The sequence below is a fragment of the Musca domestica genome, unplaced genomic scaffold (genome assembly GCF_030504385.1).
Source record: "Musca domestica strain aabys unplaced genomic scaffold, Musca_domestica.polishedcontigs.V.1.1 156, whole genome shotgun sequence".
Lineage (NCBI taxonomy): Eukaryota > Metazoa > Arthropoda > Insecta > Diptera > Muscidae > Musca > Musca domestica.
Window position 1 is genome coordinate 320,178 of NW_026712214.1, and position 19,833 is coordinate 340,010.

Sequence of the window (19,833 nt, forward strand, 5' to 3'; positions counted from 1 at the left end):
ATTATTATTATTATTATTATTATTATTATTATTACTATTATTATTATATTCATTTAGTAGTTTTCATACAAATATAGGACGGATTTCCAAAACTACCTCCATACTGTAGCTGCTGACGACATCAGAGGCCTAAGTAACACATTTCGGGATTACAGCCTTATTCAAATAACAAATTGCGGAATTCCAGCCAAATTTAGTATTATTAAGTTGTTTTCTTACAAATATAGGACCAATTTCCCAAACAACTTACACATATTAACCACAGACAACAACAGAGACCTAAATAACAAGTTTGGGGATTCAGTCTTATTCCTTCACCTAATACCAAATTTAGTGTCACTGACGCACTGTTGAAACCACCTCCATATTTTTCGAGATTCCAGCTTTATTCTGTGTTCCAGCAAATTTAGTGTTATTTAGTAGCATTCGTACAAATATAGGACGCATTTCCAATACCACCTCCATATATAAACCACAGAGACCAACAAAGCTAAATAATTAATTTCGGGATTCCAGCCTTCACCCAATACCAAGCAGTGACACCAACACAGACCTAAAGTACAGATTTCGGGATTCAGTTTCATTCCTTTACCCAATCTCAAATTTAGTGTCATTTAGTAATTTTCGTACAAATATAGGACGCATTTCCAAAACTACTTCCATATTTTAACTATTGACAACCTCAGAGGCCTCAATAATGAATTTCGGGATTCCAGCCTTATTCCTCCACCCAGTACCAAATCTAGTGTCATTTAGTAGCTTTCGTACCAGTATAGGACGCATTTCGAAAATCACATACATGCCTTAGAAACAGACATCAATAGAGACCTTAAAACATATTGCGGTATTCCAGCCTTCACCCCATACCAAATTTAGTATTAGTAATTATTATAGTATTATTATTATTCCAAAACCACCTCAATATCTTACCTACAGATACCAACAGAGACATAAATAACAAGTTTCGGGATTCCAACCTTATTGCTTTACCCAATACCAAATTTAGTGTCATTTAGTAGCCTTCTCCAAAATATAGGACATATTTCCAAACAACCTTCATATCTTATCCACAGACACCAAGAGAGGCCTTAATAACTAATATCGGGATTCCAGCCTAATTCCTTTCCTCAATACCATATTTAGTATCAATAAGTAGTTATTATACAAATATAGGACGCATTTCCAAAATCGTATCCATATCGTAACCACAGACAGCAACAGAGACCTAAATAACAAATTTGGGAATTCAGTCTTATTCCTTCACCTAATACCAAATTTACTGTCATTGACGCACTATTAAAAAAAACCTCCATATCTTTCGGGATTCCAGCCTTATTCAGTGTTCCAGCCAAATTTAGTGTTATTTTGTGGCATTCGTGCAGATATAGGACGCATTTCCAATACCACCTCCATATATCAACCACAGACACCATCAGAGCTAAATAATTAATTGCGGGATTCCAGCCTTCACCCAATACCAAATACACATCTAAAAAAAGACACCAACACAGACCTAAATAACAAATTTCGGGATTCAGCTTCATACCTTTACCCAATCTCAAATTTAGTGTCATTTAGTAATTTTCGTACAAATATAGGACGCATTTCCAAAACTACTTCCATATTTTAACTATTGACAACCTCAGAGACCTAAATAAAAAATTTCGGGATTCCAGCCTTATTCCTCCACCCACTACCAAATCTAGTGTCATTTAGTAGCTTTCGTACCAGTATAGGACGCATTTCGAAAACCACATACATAGCCTTCTCAAAATCATAGGACACATTTCCAAACCACCTCCATATCCTAACCACAGAGACCTATATAACTAATTTAGGGATTCCACCCTTATTCCTCTAGCCAACACCTAATTTAGTGTCATAAAACCACCCCTGACAACATAATAGATATAATTAAAAAGTTTCGGCATTCCAGCCACATTCCTTCACCCATTACCAAATTATGTGTCATTTAGTAGCTTTCGTACAAATATAGGACACATTTCCAAAACCACCTCCATAAATCAACCACAGATACCAACAGAGGCCTAACAAATTTCGGGACTCCAGCCTTATTCCTTCAGCCAATACCAAATTTAGTATCATTTAGTAGTTTTTGTACAAATATAAGAAGCATTTCCAAAACTACCTCCATATCTTAACCACAGACACCAACAGAGACCTAAATTACTAATTTTGAGATTCCAGCCTTATTCTTTACCCAATACCAAATTTAGCATCATTAAGTAGTTATTGTAAAAATGTAGGGCCTATTTCCAAAACCACTTCATGACCACAGACAGCAACAGAGACCTAAACAACAAATTTGGGGATTCAGTGTTATTCCTTCACCTAATACCAAATTTACTGTCATTGACGCACTGCTAAAACAACCTCCATATCTTTCTGGATTGCAGTCTTTTCCTTTACGTATTACTAAGTTTAGTATTATTTAGTAACATTCGTACAAGTGTAGGGCGCATTTCCAAAACTACATTTCCACAAACAACATCAGAGGTCTAAATAACAAGTTGTGGGATTCCAGCCTACATCCAATACCAAATATATATATATATATATATATATATATATATATATATATATATATATATATATATATATATATATATATATATATATATATATATATATATATATATATATATATGTATATATATATATATATATATATATATATATGAAATCTGTTTACATTTACGTTGACAGATCTAAACAAGGTTAATCATTTACAAATTAATTATGCGTTAACCCATTGTTAACGTTACAAAACAATAATTACCAATCTAAATTAAACATGCCGCCCACCTTGCAACATATTGAGATGTTGTAACTAAAATACAATAAAAATACATTTTTTTCAACTTTTTTTCTAATACATTTTCAATTTAATTCAATTTTTTTTCTTTTATTTCTCAATTCATATCATATTTTTTTCAAAAAACATTGTGTAACACTATATGTTACATATGCCCGACAATACCCACCCAAATATGGCGTCGCTTGCACCCTATGAGTTACGACCCTGGCATACCAAGGCCACCCGACCAGGCCTATTAAAATCGGGATCTGCCAAAGAAAGACCTAAAAATGAGTCACGAATGCGCTCGGGGATTACCGCTGTAGGCGTAAGCGCATGGTCCAAATTGGTTACCACAGCCACAATTGAAATGGACTGACTCCGGTCATAGATCGAACTAACGGTCAGCCGACATTTCACAAAGGCGACATTTATGTGAGGCCGCAGATGAAACCTTATGGGTTTCGGACCTTAAATTATTTTCCGACTCCTCCAAATGAGGTGTGGCAACCGGAGCCGCAGATGGACCCGAAGATCCGGACTCGGTTTGTAATGTAACATTTTGGGGGGATGAATCAAGGACCGGAGCCGCAGATGAATCCGTTGATATGGATTCGGACTCGGTTTGCATCGGTTCAGCGAGGGCCGCAGATGAATCCGCTTTATCGGATTCGGACCCATGTTCTGATATTTTTACAGCCGCGATCGGCTCAGCAAGGGCTGCTTCCACTGCAGCTGACGACATTCCAGCTTGGGGATCGGTGGGCCGAGGTTCATTGTAGTCAATACCGTCATCAACATTCAAATGTTCTTCTTCCGAATAGATTTTCACCGACATACTATATAATGAGAAGAGAACAATATTATTCGTTTGCGGGAGTGTGGTCGGTCAAAACGACCAACTTTGTAATGGGCCGTTTTCCGTTCGAACGTCCGCGACTCTAACATGACCGTCGGTGCCCGGAAAAACATTTTCTATACGCCCTAATTTCCACGACGTTGGGGGAAGCTGATCATGACGAACAACGACTAGATCGTCAATCGCCATTTATCTTTGGGGAAATTTCCACTTATATCTCATATGCAACTGCTTGAGATATTCATTTTTCCACCTTAAACTAAACTGGTGGGCAAGGGCCTGAACTTTCCTAAACCGATTAATTAGACTTAATGGTTGCTCTGTGATGAGAGGTTCAGGCGGGGCTAACAAAGGTGCACCAATCAAGAAGTGACCTGGCGTCAATGCAACGATTTCTCCTGGATTATCCGACATTGGACACAACGGCCGAGAATTAAGACAAGCTTCGATCCTAGCCAATACCGTTGCTAATTCTTCAAACGTGAATTTTAAAATTCGAGATTGCTTACAAATGTAACTTGAAGCTCTTGACTCCAGCTTCCCATAACCCTCCCATGTGAGGGGCACCAGCAGGTATAAAATGCCATGATAAGCCCTGGTCGGATAAAGACGAGGAGGCCGAGTCAGCGCTTTTTTGGAGGAAATCTTTAAAATTTCTTTGAAGTTCACGCGATGCTCCAACAAAATTTGTTCCATTATCCGAATGGGGGGGATGGGGACAACCACGTCGAGCAATAAATCTATGTAACGCAGCCATAAAATTAGCAGTCGACAAATCGGACACTGCTTCCAAATGAATTGGCTTTGTAGAGAAACATACAAAGACATATACAAAGCCCTTTGTCATTTTACAAGACCGACACATATACGATTTTACATCAAACGGACCTGCGAAATCCACGCCAGTGTTTGTAAAGGGTCGATTAAGAGTTGTTCTCTCAGGGGGAAGGGCAGCCATAAATTGACTGCAAGCACGTTTCTTCAACAGAAGACACACTTTACAGCGACGAACAACCAGCCGAACCAAACTTTTCATACGCGGAATCCAATATTCTAATCTCAAAGTTCGCATCATTAACTGGATATCACCATGAACAGATTTTTGGTGGGTATATTCTACCAACCGTAGAGCAAAGGCACTCCTATAGGGGACTATTATAGGATTACGTTCCGAAGGTGCAAGTGTGGGCGAATTTACCAGTCCACCATTCATTCGCATGACACCATTGTCATCTATGAAAGGATTGAGAGGAGCCAACAAACTCTTACTATCTAACGCCTTCTTGTCTAACAGATTCTTATAATCGCTGACGAAATATATTTTTTGAGCCGTAATTGCACAATAATTACGTGCGTCAATAATCTCTGCCGAGGAAATGCGTCTAGTGGGATAGTAGTAATGGTTTCTATACCGGGGATGCCTTTGACGAATAAATCGAAACGCGTATACAATGAAGTGAAGAGCTCTACGCAAACAAGAAAAGTCTTCCAAAATCTCTTTAAATGTCGACGGAAAGAAAGCAAAGTGACATTTAACGGGGCGCATTTCCATTTCAGTACTAATCGGAGCCAGATCACGAATAGACCATTCCGATTTAGTTTTACCTAGCCAACTAGGGCCGTTCCACCACAGGGGGGAGGCGGACAATTCTATCGGAGACAATCCTCGACTTCCTAAATCAGCAGGATTATCTTCAGATTTAACATGGTACCAATTATAATTGCCAACATTTTCTTGGATTCGACACACCCTATTCGCTACAAAGGTCGTCCAAGTAGAGGGGGTTCTCTTCAACCAGGCAAGAACTATAGTCGAATCTGTCCAACAATAAATTTGATTAAATTCCAGATCTATTTCCCGCACAATAGTTTTCAATAGGTCTGATGCTAAAACTGCTCCACAAAGTTCCAAGCGAGGAAGCGAAATTGATTTCAAAGGGGCAACTTTCGTTTTGCACGATAGCAAATTAACGAAGATGTTTCCATCGGGGGACTCGACACGTATATATACTACCCCCGCGTATGCCTTTTCTGAGGCATCGGAAAAGACATGCAGCTCAACAGAAAATCCTGGAACATATTGAACCCATCTAGGTATCCTAATCGAGTTAGTATGCGGATATGTTTCGACAAAACTGCTCCATTCAGCCTCAGTAGCTGCCAGAAGTTGATCATCCCAACCAATGTTGTCCAGCCAAATCTTTTGCATGATCATTTTCGCCCTAACAATCACAGGGGCCAACCAACCGACAGGGTCAAACAATTTCGCGATTGCCGAACGAACTTCCCTTTTAGTGAAGTGTTTATTGACAATAGGACTCACTTCGAAGAAGAAACAATCTAAACGCGCATTCCAACTAATACCCAGGGGTTTAGAACTACTAGCTTCTACAAACGATAAAAGCTGAGCATCTACCAAATGCTCAGGGGGGAAGCGATCCAAAATAGCTCTATTATTTGCTGTCCATTTTCGCAGCTCGAACTTTGCCGACGATAGTGCCCTAATCAACTGGTCCCTAGCTGCCAATGCAGTCTCGATGTCGTGAGCTCCTGCCAAAACGTCATCAACGTACATACATTTTCGCAATATATGCGCCGCGAGGGGAAACTCTGACTCAGTATCATCGGCCAGTTGAAGAAGCGTTCTAATCGCTAAATATGGTGCACAATTTACACCGAACGTCACTGTCTGTAGTTCGTAGTCTAGGACCTGTTTTGTTGTTGAATTCCGATACAAAATTCTCTGAAGGGGCGAATGCTTTGAATCTACACGAACTTGCCTATACATTTTAGTAATGTCCGAGTTAAACACGAATTTGAAGATACGCCAACGGAGGATCAAAAGAACTAAATCTTGTTGTAGCGTTGTGCCTACGTGCAATATGTCGTTAAGACTCTGCCCATTCGAAGTTTTATTTGAGGCCTTAAACACTACTCTAAGTTTCGTGGTCTGTTTTATGACGGGGTGATGTGGTAGATAACACGAAAGGACATCCATAGAAGTATTTGCGGGTACCGGCCTCATGTGGTCAAGTTCCAAATATTCCGATAACACCTGGTCGTAAACTAGTTTTAATTCAGGCTTTTTCAATAGAAAACTCTCATTCCGATAATATTGTTTGAGGACGTTCGTGCGAGAATCTCCCAAATACCCAATAGCGCTAATCTCAGATTTAAGTGGCAGCGTAGCGATATACCTACCCTTTGAGTCCCTACGAGTAGTCCGGATGTAATTCTCCCCACAAAAACGGTCCGATGGGGATAATATTTTGCGTTTAGGAGGCTTTTCGATTTCCCAAAATCGCAAAAGGGTCTGTTGGATTTTGTCTTCCTCTGCTACATCGACAGTTGTGGCAAATGTTCGAACTTGTGTGGCTGGGATAGGACCCGTAACAAGCCAACCAAATACAGTATTTTGAGCAAGCAATGCTCCAGACAAAATGGGACGACAACCATCTAACAATATTTTTGGATAAAGATCAGCACCTAACAGCAGATCGACGGGACGAGATTCAATAAGGTTAACATCTGCCAAGCGAAGGAATTTGTGACCTTAAGTCGGAATTAACCACAAACGAGGGAAGATTTACAGAAATGGCATGCAAAACTAAAACGTTGGTTTCCAATTTCAGAGAAGGGTCGAAAGGACTGCTAACTTGTAAACGACAAGCTTTATTAGCCGTGGCCGAGAGTGAACAACTAACTCCTGAAATTACATCATTCGTAGAACGCGCAGGGAGCTTCAAACGAGTTTGGAGTCTCTCTGAAATGAAAGAGGACTCGGATGCAGGATCTATTAACGCCCTGGCAGCAAAAGAAACACCTAGATGAACAATATTCACCATTGCGGTACCTAAGAGTACAGCCTTGTTCTGCGCGGCGTGAAATACTTGTCGGGGCAAGCAACCGGCGGATGTGCATGGCACGCAATTTTCTGAATTAGGGGGGACAGTCGAAGGCGTAGCACTCGAATTTTGGGGGGCATTGCTAGTAACTGTGGAAGTTCGATTTGAGTTACTAGAGGTAATATCATCCCGATGCAACAAAGTATGGTGGGACTTGTTACACTTCGAACACCGACGTTTGCTATCACAATTCTTAACAATCGTTAATCGTTCCTAAGACAGTTGATACAAAGATGATGACGTTTCATTACTTTGTATCGATCAGCGGGTGTGAAACTCTTAAAGCGGGGACAGTCATACAATTTATGACGCTGATTTTGACAAATTAAACAATTTGAACCTTTCGAAGCGCGGGGAGAACGCGGTGGCTCCGGAATTCTGATATTTGAATGATGCGCTTGAACTTTACTATTATTTGACCGCTTAGACTGATCTGTAGCACGCATATCATGGAGGCACATGAGCGTACGTATGCGCTCAGTGAGAAAGGCATCCAAGTCCTTCCAGGACGAAAGAGAAGATTTATCCTTAACACTCTGCTTCCAAAGAGTCTGAGTAATTTTTGACAATCTCTGGAGACACAAAAATACTAATATCGGATCCCAATTTTCCGTATTGACATCATACACGGACATCGAAGAGAGGCATCGATTGATACCACGTTGGACCGACTTTAATCCCGAACTAGTATCACTATAGAGGACCGGAATATCAAACAAAACTTTCAATTGGTTATGAACCAGAAGCCGAGAGTTATCATAAGTTTCAACTAGAGCCTTCCACGCGAGCTCGAAACTACGATTAATTAAGGGGAACTTCGATACAATCTCGCGAGCTTCACCAAAAGTCTTTCTAACCAGATGACAAAGTTTTTCAACGTCGGTAAGACAACCATTAACAATATATATATAGCCGTAAACAAATCCCTAAATGTTGGCCATGAGTGGAAATCACCTTCAAATATGTCCGTATCGCACGGCGGTAGGGCAAGGTTATGGACACAATCCAAATGAGAAACTTCCTCTGTAGTCCTAAAACTGGCACTATTATTTCTCACAATAGAGGAAAGCGGAGTTTGTATCTGCGAATGATTTTCGCGGAAAGCATGAGTCGAAGTACTCAAATTGTTGCCCGTAGCTTGCGAGTTTTGTATGGGCGACTTAGCTGAAGTCTCGCCCGGCGTTTCTATCAACGAAGCAAACGAACCACAAAGACTACCATTGATAGAGGAAGTACGATATTTTTTGAATTGCCCTATCTTTCTATTAATTGCGGACTGGCAGTCGACATAGATTTGAAATGACGAATTGTATTTCTGATCAACCGCATCGATAACTTCTTTCGTCGTCTCTACTGACGACATCATATAATCACAGCACTTTTCAAATTTGTCCTGTGCTTGCGTCCAAAGTTTTTCTAATGCACTAAGATGAGACTGCAGCGCATGAATATCGAGCTGGTCATCACGCATCGTATTGAAACGAGCATTAAACTGGATGACCGCATCCGAAGTTCTAGTGAACATATCAATTGGGGTGAATGACTTTGTGAATAAATTTCCCGAAATTTGTACTACAAAAAGCAAGAAGGGAACGTCTAAAGCACGATTTGCTCAGATAATTTATACAAAATCCACGAATTACTGATTCTTATTCACAAAATATACGAAGAAAACACAAAAGTTTATACAAAAACTCCAAAAGTTTCAAAAAATCAACCGAGTTTTTCCAAAGTTCAAGAAAAATACCGAAAAGCTTCCGAAAATCTAACAAAAACGGAATATAGGGCCAAAGAAATCGAAATTTTCCGAGAAATAAATGCCTTGAACCTCTCACACAATAGTGAAATATCAAAAAACCGGTCTAAAATCACCAAAATTGTCATCTCCGATGAGATATTTAGCAACCAAATGCAAATATACGATGAAAAATATGTGAAAATGTTCAAATAAATAATAAAAATTTCAAATATATATTCAAAGAAATATCAATAAATAATAAAAAATTGTTAAATTGTGTAATTTTCCAAAAAAACGTATTTCGCGCACAAACAATTCAAAATATTCAATTTTTTATTATTTTCTACCGAAAATATTGAGATTTTATTATTTTTATTTCCACAGTTAACCTACTATTTAGGCAATCAAACTACCAAATGTAGCGTATTCTCAAAAAATAAACTTTAAAAAATAAAAATTTTATTTAAAATCTCCAAAAGTAATTAAAATTTTGAAATTCCAAACGAAAAATATCAATTTTAACACTTTTTATTTAAAAAAGTCGTATTGACCGATTGTAGGATGTACGCGTAATTAATTTTCGAAAAACGTCGTTTTCTAACACCCAATTATCATTCAATAATAAACAAAAAATAAAATTTTAATATTTTATGTTGGTCCGTTTATCGAGGTTCACCTGTAAAATATGTTACGTTGCGTTTATCAAGGGTCACCTGTAACACAACAGAAAATACCAAACGTATGTACGTATATGTGTGTAAAGCGGCTGACCGACTAAGCAACGATACTAACCGTATGATTTTTATGGCTGTACCAATTACAACAAAACCAATGCAATTGAAGTAAGTGTATTTTTTGAGGGTGATTTGTGAAAAATATTTTAAATATTAAAAATGCAATTTTGCAAAAAATTTAACAATTTTAAAATTTCAATTATACCAATCGATGGGGAATTTGATGCATACTAAAATGACACCGCACAACAATATATTATTTTCAACAGAAATTCTAAAAATACACTTTTCTTCATTTTTTTTTTTGATTTTTCTTTATTTTCAATTTGCCGTCGGCAAAACAATATTTGCAAACTAGACGGAGAGGACGGGGTATGCGACGCGTTGTAAGACGGCCACAAAGAATATCAACGACGCGATTGTTGTTGTTTTTACACAATTTGTTTCGATATTTTTTTTTTCTCTTCAAGAATATTATTTATTTAAATTCATTGGCACTTTTTTCACTGTACGTACCTGATTGTTTTTGATAGAAACACGGTGATGATGTTTAGGAGATGATGTGGTGGACTGTATAGATGGTGATGATGATGTTATGCTTTGCAATTAGAAGAAAAAAGAAGAAAACGATTACTTCTTTTACCAACAGCTCGTTCGTAATCCGGTACGAATGCACCAATGGTTGCGCCAATGCGGGGAAAGATGCAAAGCTCAAACCAATAAATAAATAAAAACACAATAGGGGGGTTTTAGTTTTAAGAATAATGGCAAAGGCCGTATTTATTAATAATAATAATAAATAATAGTTGGTAAGACAGATTACCTGATTTGCACAATAGCGGGGGAGCGCGACTTCGTATCGAGCGATAGAAGAGACGAGAGTAAAAACCAACGATCAAAACATGAAGGAAGGTGGAGGCTTTGGCGCCATTCGCCACTCGTTGAAATCTGTTTACATTTACGTTGACAGCGTTAACCCATTGTTAATGTTACAAAACAATAATTACCAATATAAATTAAACACCATTATTATAATTATTATTACTATTATCGCAATATTATTACTAAGTTCGCAATAGGTTCTACAGCATATAACACAAAATTGCACATTGAGGTCCACGTCTTCGTTTAGCACCCATATAACGGTACCTCCCGATATTTGGTATTTTGATGATTTAGGCGACATTATTCACCGAAATTGTTCAAATTGATATTAAATTATTCGTAGTTGATATTAAAGCCTTTGACAAAAAACTACCTATGCAGGTCCACGTCTCCGTGTAGCCCCCATATAACAGGGCCTCCCGATATTCGAAATATCCATAATTTTAACCACATTTATCAATGGAATTACCTGAAATTCTACACAAGGAGTTCTTTGTGAATACTTTACTTTTTGACTTTTGAAGAAAATACAGTTGCTCTTTTTTTCTGCATTTTAGTTCATAATTCAAGTCATCTTCTTGAAATTTTTATTTAACAGCGTTAATTTCGACTTGTTAGCATTGGTTTTTTATGGCTTGTATAATGATATGGACCTGGCGTGATTGGATTGTACGAGGCGTCGAATTTTAGGCAAACGCTGTAAAGCATAAAAGCCTAACTTTTTATACCCTCCATTACAATGCTGATCAACGATAAAGGAGAAAGGACATACCGAGAATCTCAAATATCAAGTTTCAGCTAATTTGGTTGAATATTATTGACCAATATTTTTTTATAAGTATCTATTCTCCTAATTAACATCAATTGTTGGATACATGATGCCATGGTACAATAAAAAAGTAGGGTAAGCTTATGAAATCAATAAAAAACCACTCTGAATCTAGATTATTGTTTCTTCAATATTAATAATACAAATTGCATCTAGTTATGTTGTTTATTTTCCATTTTCCCCAGTTTTTAATTCGAGAAAAAATCTTGAAAAATGAGTGGAACACGGAGTATTTATTCCACTGTCTAGTTGGTTACGTGATTACAGTTTACTTTCATCCCAATTGTATGAGGTTTATATGGTGGTATTGAGAAGGTAAATGCATTTCAAATAAGAATTTCCATCTCTGCATTTTCTGTAACTTGATCATTAGAAATATTCAAAAACAACATAAAATCAATAAAAGAAGATCTATTGTCCTCCGTGCTCTTTTCCAGAACGTGCAATAATTTACAACTTTTCCAAGTTTTTTTTTTCTAAATTGTCCATTTGGCATTTTAATGTTATATAACTACTGTAAGTTTCGTTTCAAACACAAATATAAACTCAATAACTCAGATGGTACATTATTTTATTTGAACGGAATATGACACGGAGGACAATAGATCTTCTTTTATTGATTTTATGTTGTTTTTGAATATTTCTAATGATCAAGTTACAGAAAATGCAGAGATGGAAATTCTTATTTGAAATGCATTTACCTTCTCAATTCCACCATATAAACCTAATACAATTGGGATGAAAGTAAACTGTAATCACGTAACCAACTAGACAGTGGAATAAATACTCCGTGTTCCACTCATTTTTCAAGATTTTTTCTCGAATTAAAAACTGGGGAAAATGGAAAATAAACAACATAACTAGATGCAATTTGTATTATTAATATTGAAGAAACAATAATCTAGATTCAGAGTGGTTTTTTATTGATTTCATAAGCTTACCCTACTTTTTTATTGTACCATGGCATCATGTATGCAAAAATTGAAGTTAATTAGGAGAATAGATACTTATAAAAAAATATTGGTCAATAATATTCAACCAAATTAGCTGAAACTTGATATTTGAGATTCTCGGTATGTCCTTTCTCCTTTATCGTTGATCAACATAGTAATGGAGGGTATAAAAAGTTAGGCTTTTATGCTTTACAGCGTTTGCCTAAAATTCGACGCCTCGTACAATCCAATCACGCCAGGTCCATATCATTATACAAGCCATAAAAAACCAATGCTAACAAGTCGAAATTAACGCTGTTAAATAAAAATTTCAAGAAGATGACTTGAATTATGAACTAAAATGCAGAAAAAAAGAGCAACTGTATTTTCTTCAAAAGTCAAAAAGTAAAGTATTCACAAAGAACTCCTTGTGTAGAATTTCAGGTAATTCCATTGATAAATGTGGTTACAATTATGGATATTTCGAATATCGGGAGGCCCTGTTATATGGGGGCTACACGGAGACGTGGACCTGCATAGGTAGTTTTTTGTCAAAGGCTTTAATATCAACTACGAATAATTTAATATCAATTTGAACAATTTCGGTGAATAATGTCGCTTAAATCATCAAAATACCAAATATCGGGAGGTACCGTTATATGGGTGCTAAACGAAGACGTGGACCTCAATGTGCAATTTTGTGTTATATGCTGTAGAACCTATTGCGAACTTAGTAATAATATTGCGATAATAGTAATAATAATTATAATAATGGTGTTTAATTTATATTGGTAATTATTGTTTTGTAACGTTAACAATGGGTTAACGCATAATTAATTTGTAAATGATTAACCTTGTTTAGATCTGTCAACGTAAATGTAAACAGATTTCAACGAGTGGCGAATGGCGCCAAAGCCTCTACTTTCCTTCATGTTTTGATCGTTGGTTTTTACTCTCGTCTCTTCTATCGCTCGATACGAAGTCGCGCTCCCCCGCTATTGTGCAAATCAGGTAATCTGTCTTACCAACTATTATTTATTATTATTATTAATAAATACGGCCTTTGCCATTATTCTTAAAACTAAAACCCCCCTATTGTGTTTTTATTTATTTATTGGTTTGAGCTTTGCATCTTTCCCCGCATTGGCGCAACCATTGGTGCATTCGTACCGGATTACGAACGAGCTGTTGGTAAAAGAAGTAATCGTTTTCTTCTTTTTTCTTCTAATTGCAAAGCATAACATCATCATCACCATCTATACAGTCCACGAATCATACCGAGTATAGAGAACGGGAGAGCGAAATAAAATTAACCAAAAATTAAGCGTTTTTGTTTTTTACAGGTGTAAGAGGGATAAACATATGCCTTCTCTCTTAGCGCCTGGTCAAGAATCCAGACTTTTGATATCTCTCTATGTTTAGTTCAAATTATGAATAAACAAATATGCGTTGTGTCCTATGTTTTTTTCTCTTCGATCATTTGCTCAAACGTATTCGAAACAAAGACAATGAAGACGATTTGGTTACCTGACACTCGGTTGTTTGGAATTACACTACTACTTATATCAATCGAGTGCTGATTGCATGCCAAAGCATATATGTCTACTTTTTATATCTGTATGTATTCAGCTCAATGTTATAAACATTTGGTCTGCTCCAGAACCTGCAATAATTTACAACTTTTCCAAGTTTTTTTTTTCTAAATTGTCCATTTGGCATTTTAATGTTAAATAACTATTGTAAGTTTCGTTTCAAACACAAATATAAACTCAATAACTCAGATGAGACATTTTTTTATTTGAACGGAATATGACACGGAGGACAATAGATCTTCTTTTATTGATTTTATGTTGTTTTATCTTCTTTTATTGATTTTGAATATTTCTAATGATCAAGTTACAGAAAATGCAGAGATGGAACTGCTTATTTGAAATGCATTTACCTTCTCAATTCCACCATATAAACCTCATACAATTGGGATGAATGTAAACTGTAATCACGTAACCAACTAGACAGTGGAATAAATACTCCGTGTTCCACTCATTTTTCAAGATTTTTTCTCGAATTAAAAACTGGGGAAATGGAAAATAATCGACATAACTAGTTGCAATTGGTATTAATAATATTTAAGAAACAATAATCTAGATTCAGAGTAGTTTTTTATTGATTTCATAAGTTTACCCTACCTTGTAAATTATTGTACCATGGCATTATGTATGCAAAAATTGATGTTAATTAGGAGAATAGATACTTATAAAAAATATTGGTCAATAATATTCAACCAAATTAGCTAAAACTTGATATTTGAGATTCTCGGTATGTCCTTTCTCCTTTATCGTTGATCAACATAGTAATGGAGGGTATAAAAAGTTAGGCTTTTATGCTTTACAGCGTTTGCCTAAAATTCGACGCCTCGTACAATCCAAATACGCCAGGTCCATATCATTATACAAGCCATAAAAAACCAATACTAACAAGTCGAAATTAACGCTGTTAAATAAAAATTTCAAGAAGATGACTTGAATTATGAACTAAAATGCAGAAAAAAAGAGCAACTGTATTTTCTTCAAAAGTCAAAAAGTAAAGTACTCACAAAGAACTCCTTGTGTAGAATTTCAGGTAATTCCATTGATAAATGTGGTTACAATTATGGATATTTCGAATATCGGGGGGCTACACGGAGACGTGGACCTGCATAGGAAGTTTTTTGTCAAAGGCTTTAATATCAACTAATGTCGCTTAAATCATCAAAATACCAAATATCGGGAGGTACTGTTATATGGGTGCTAAACGAAGACGTGGACCTCAATGTGCAATTTTGTGTTATATGCTGCAGAACCTATTGCGAACTTCAAATGCGAAAGATAGCGTGTTTACAACAGACGGATATCGATAAATCAATTTAGAATACGCTGAGCCAGAATATACATACTTTGTGGAGTCTAACATGAGTATTTCGAGGAGTTACACCCTCTATAGTATGGTGGATGTTATAGAAAACAAACTCGTCTTTTGTATGAAGTCTCTTTATTAATTTAGTATGTAACTTTTTATTCGCGTCTTAATAAAAGTGTGTGCTAAGATTTTATATATTTTCTTTCATAATTACTTTTTTCCTGACAAATAATATATTCACATATTTTTTGACGTTCGGGGAGTAATAATTGTATAGAAAAAGTTCCGTCGGATAAATTGCAATAGCCATTTAAAGTGAAGCCACAAAGAAAGTGAAAACCGTATTCTTATACTATATAAGTAATTCTGAAAGTTTTTGGAGGATAGCCTAATTGCGAAATATAACGAGGCCTTTGAATTTTTAAATGAACTATGTATTGCACCCGAAAGTCAATGAAATTTTGAAGGTAAGTAATTTAATTTACATACATTGATCTTGGAACGAGATGAGTTTACACCCGACCTCCCAATTTTTTGTAAGTGTTTTTCCCAATAGCCGTGGTTAAAATATATATTTTTGTGATAAAAAGGGGATCAACGCCCTGTTAATTCTGTAAATATTGTAAATTTCAGCCACACACGTATAAAATAACAGATATGAAATATAAGTGTTGAATTCTTTAATACATATTTGTGAATTAAATGAGTAACAACATTAGGTGTAGTCCAACATAATTAATAAATAAATTCCAGAGAATTCTGCATTTGAGTTCTATATGTATCATTTTATATATGCATGGAACAGTGCAAACTCGATGAAGTTTTAATCGATTTTTGACATTTTTCATGCAATTTCTGTACTCCAAACTACAAGAATAGACAAATTTAAGCTAGCCATTATGATTGCATTGGAAAAAGAGAGATAGCCATATACGTAAAGTTGTGAAGTAAAAACTTAACGGTTTAAGACAAATCCCGTTACTATTTGGCGTCATTCTATTTAAAGTACTGTTATGAAAAGTAGAGAACACATTTTTACAAAAGGAGCAAGAGCTAGTGTTAAAAGACGAAATTTTAAATTTTGCTTTAGAATTTGGCCAATACACATATATTTCTTTAGCTTAGAATAACTAATTAAATTTTTTAGTACACCCCACTTCAGCAACACCATGTTTACCTTGGTAAAATTTGTCGACGAACATATGTATGCAATTAACTCAAAAACCATTCAACAGAAATCCGAAGCGGAGTGCTCAGTAAAATATAAAGGTGCATCCTATTTGGCTCAAATTATCTTAGTGTGGTAAGTGGTATATATTTATATATTTATTTAATGCATTTCTTTAGATGACAGGGATAATCTGTGTAACGTAAAGGAAAAAAATCTTCGAGCTAGAAGTTGGTTGGAAAGAAAATTCAGAAAATTCAAATCAAAGTTTTGCAAACGTCAAATTAAATTCCATATTTTTAAAGTTCTGAAAATCTTTAACGATTATCGAAATACGTGGTTTATATAGGTTATTTTTTTTAAGCTAGATAGAACTTTAAATTGTAAAAAGTAACACAAAAAATTTGCTCGAAAAAGGGGCCAAAAATTGGACGTCTAGAACGCACTTCGTCAAGAACATCCGCGGTGCCCATATGCCAGAAATCATTTTCAAATGTTAATGTCACTTATTCATGTTTCGAATAAAAAAATTGATTAAAATTTAATTTTCGTGTTATTTTTTTACAATTTAAAGTTCTATCGGGCTTATAAAAACACCCTTTATATATTCTCTATGGCCAATACAAATATACATATCATTTGGACCCAAGTCTCCAAAAAGTCTAGAAGTGTACACCAAAGAACATTGACTTAGCCAAAAATTTCAAATTTCCCTTTGTTCGCACTTCCCAAAAAGGTATGGACGTTGGCCCGAAAAAAAATTGACTTATTTAAAATTATGAACGTTTAATGTAAAATGCCATATTTTATGTAGTTCTGAAAAATTTTATTGATTGTGGAAATGCATGGTCTAGAATCATATTTGATGGCCACTTTGCGCTACCAAAAAGACAGAAAGGTACGCCAAACGCATTTCAATGCAATATTGTTGGAGATCTTACTATATTTCGAGAATAACTGATTACACTGTCTAGATCCATTTTCAAAGGCTAGTCCGAATATGCATATCATTTGGACACACTTTCAAAAAGTCTGGAAAATGGCTCGAAAGAAAATTATCTTAGTCAAAAATTTTTAATACTTAAATTTAAATACCATATTATATTTAGTTCCGAAAACCGTTATAGACTATCGAAAGACACGGTCTAAATCTATTTTACATGGCCAATTCGAATATGCATACCGTTTAAAGGAAGCCTCCAAAAAATCGGAAAGTAGACACCAACGAAAATTGACTTTACCAAAATTTTTTATACTTGAATTTAGATGTCATAATTTTCGAGATCAGAATGTATTCAGAGAATAAAGGAAATCACCTTTTAGATCTATTTTTGATAGCCAGTCCGATTATGTATACCGCTAAGAAGCACGACTTCAAAAATTCGGAAAGATGGCCCGAAAGGAAATTGAGTTAGTCAAGTCAATTTTTTGGTGGCCACTTCCTAATTTTGGTACAGATATTTGGATTGGCCATCAAAAATGGATCTTGATCATGTATTCCATTAATATTAAATATTTTCAGATCTCGAAAAATAAGGCATTTACATTCAAGGATTCAAAATGTTTACGGATTCAATTCTCTTCGGTGTCCACTTTCCGTATTTTTGAAGGTGTTCGTCGAAACGTGTAGTGGACAGTTTTAGGAGCATGCCCTCCTAACATACATTTCGTAAATCCAACTATACGAAAAGTATATTTACTTAATTCTCTTTTGATATGCATTTTAAGATAGAATATTTTTCATTTTTTCAATAAACTCCTTCACAATATTCCATGTCGTTCAAATGTCCCATGAAATTCCAGTTTTCTATTTTTTCCTTCTTGGATTAGTTATTAGTATTGAGATTCCTTTAGGCATATGCAAATCATATCATTATCAAGCCTTCTTTTAATAAAATGCAGCTTACTCACCAGTCTTTAAAAAATCAAAAAAATATTGTCTCCTCCTAATTACTACGCTCTAGAAATAGCAATTTCAGACATAAATGGATTCATATATTTTTTGCATTTTACTGATTCTACAATTTACTCTTACTTTTTCGTTTTTGTTTTGATCTGTGAGGTCAGTCGATAACTGGAATGAATGGACTGTACAGTACCTCTTGACAACTGACGTACCCTGGAAAAGCAGTCTATATTGTACTTAAAAATACCCTTCATCTACAAGGTGGAAATCGTAATTTATCTTGTTCCAGACCCTAGCAATCTTAAAAATATATATATTTTTTTCCCAACAAGTTTTTATTTGACAAACCCAAATTAAACAGCGACCTCTGAACTCTTACAACATAGTATATTTCGATATCAACAACAATCGTTCCAGCACATTCACTCGAAATAAGGTAAAGTAAAGGTAAAGTCCTTTCGTTTTGAACCTCGCAGAAGTTAACATCAACTTTTAACGAAAAATATAAGTCCACATTTTCAAAGCCATCATTTATATGAGAATAAAATATTATCAATAGTGTGTATAAACTAGTCCCTTTCTTTTGATTTTTATCCATATTTTAATAAAAATATACACTTCAGATTAATTTATCACGTTCCTAAACTCGCAATACTGATATCCAACAGAAGTTTCACAAACGGGGGAAAATTTGCCTTGCCTGTTCATTTTAAGTGAAATTTTCCAAATAGGTGCAAAAAATCCAGCACTGAAGGCTACGCAAAAGGCTAACCAGTAAAAATAACTGCTTCAATTCCCTCCGCCACTAAGCAACAGGAGAGCTCGAGTACTAAATTTTGGACGAAACCATCTGTGGTCCAGATAAATCAACGCCTAGAATTTGGACCCGTAACTGCCTTTCCATTCAAGGCACAATACGAAAGACTACGCATTATTTTCATCCCCAAGCAACATTCATTTGCCAGCAAAACAGATACCTTAACTGGATTATTCTATGTAAAATCAAATATAGACCTCTACAATTGCATCAGTTTTTTTTGCAGATTTTTATTGTATTTGTATGTGCTTTTCTGTTGAATCTTATGTTCATTCGTACTCTATAATTAACCCATTAGAACTGAAATTATCATAAAATTACAAAAAAAACTTAAGTTCATATTTGTA

At 35.5% G+C, this 19,833-nt stretch overlaps 1 protein-coding gene across 1 annotated transcript; it reads right to left on the reverse strand.

Annotated features, from left to right (window-relative positions):
• Positions 1 to 3,095: 3,095 nt before the first annotated feature.
• Positions 3,096 to 10,742, reverse strand: LOC131801340 (uncharacterized). The gene is made up of 2 exons (XM_059119890.1): positions 10,571 to 10,742; positions 3,096 to 3,657 (listed from the first exon to the last, which is right to left on the reverse strand). The coding sequence occupies exon 2, from the start codon at positions 3,654 to 3,656 to the stop codon at positions 3,216 to 3,218; it is 441 nt and encodes a 146-aa protein (XP_058975873.1). The 5' UTR covers position 3,657; positions 10,571 to 10,742; the 3' UTR covers positions 3,096 to 3,215.
• Positions 10,743 to 19,833: the final 9,091 nt, after the last annotated feature.

What these genes read in the sequence shown, in the direction of transcription:
- LOC131801340 (XM_059119890.1), bottom strand. Translation starts at nt 3,656, where the DNA reads ATGTCGGTGAAAATCTATTCGGAAGAAGAACATTTGAATGTTGATGAC.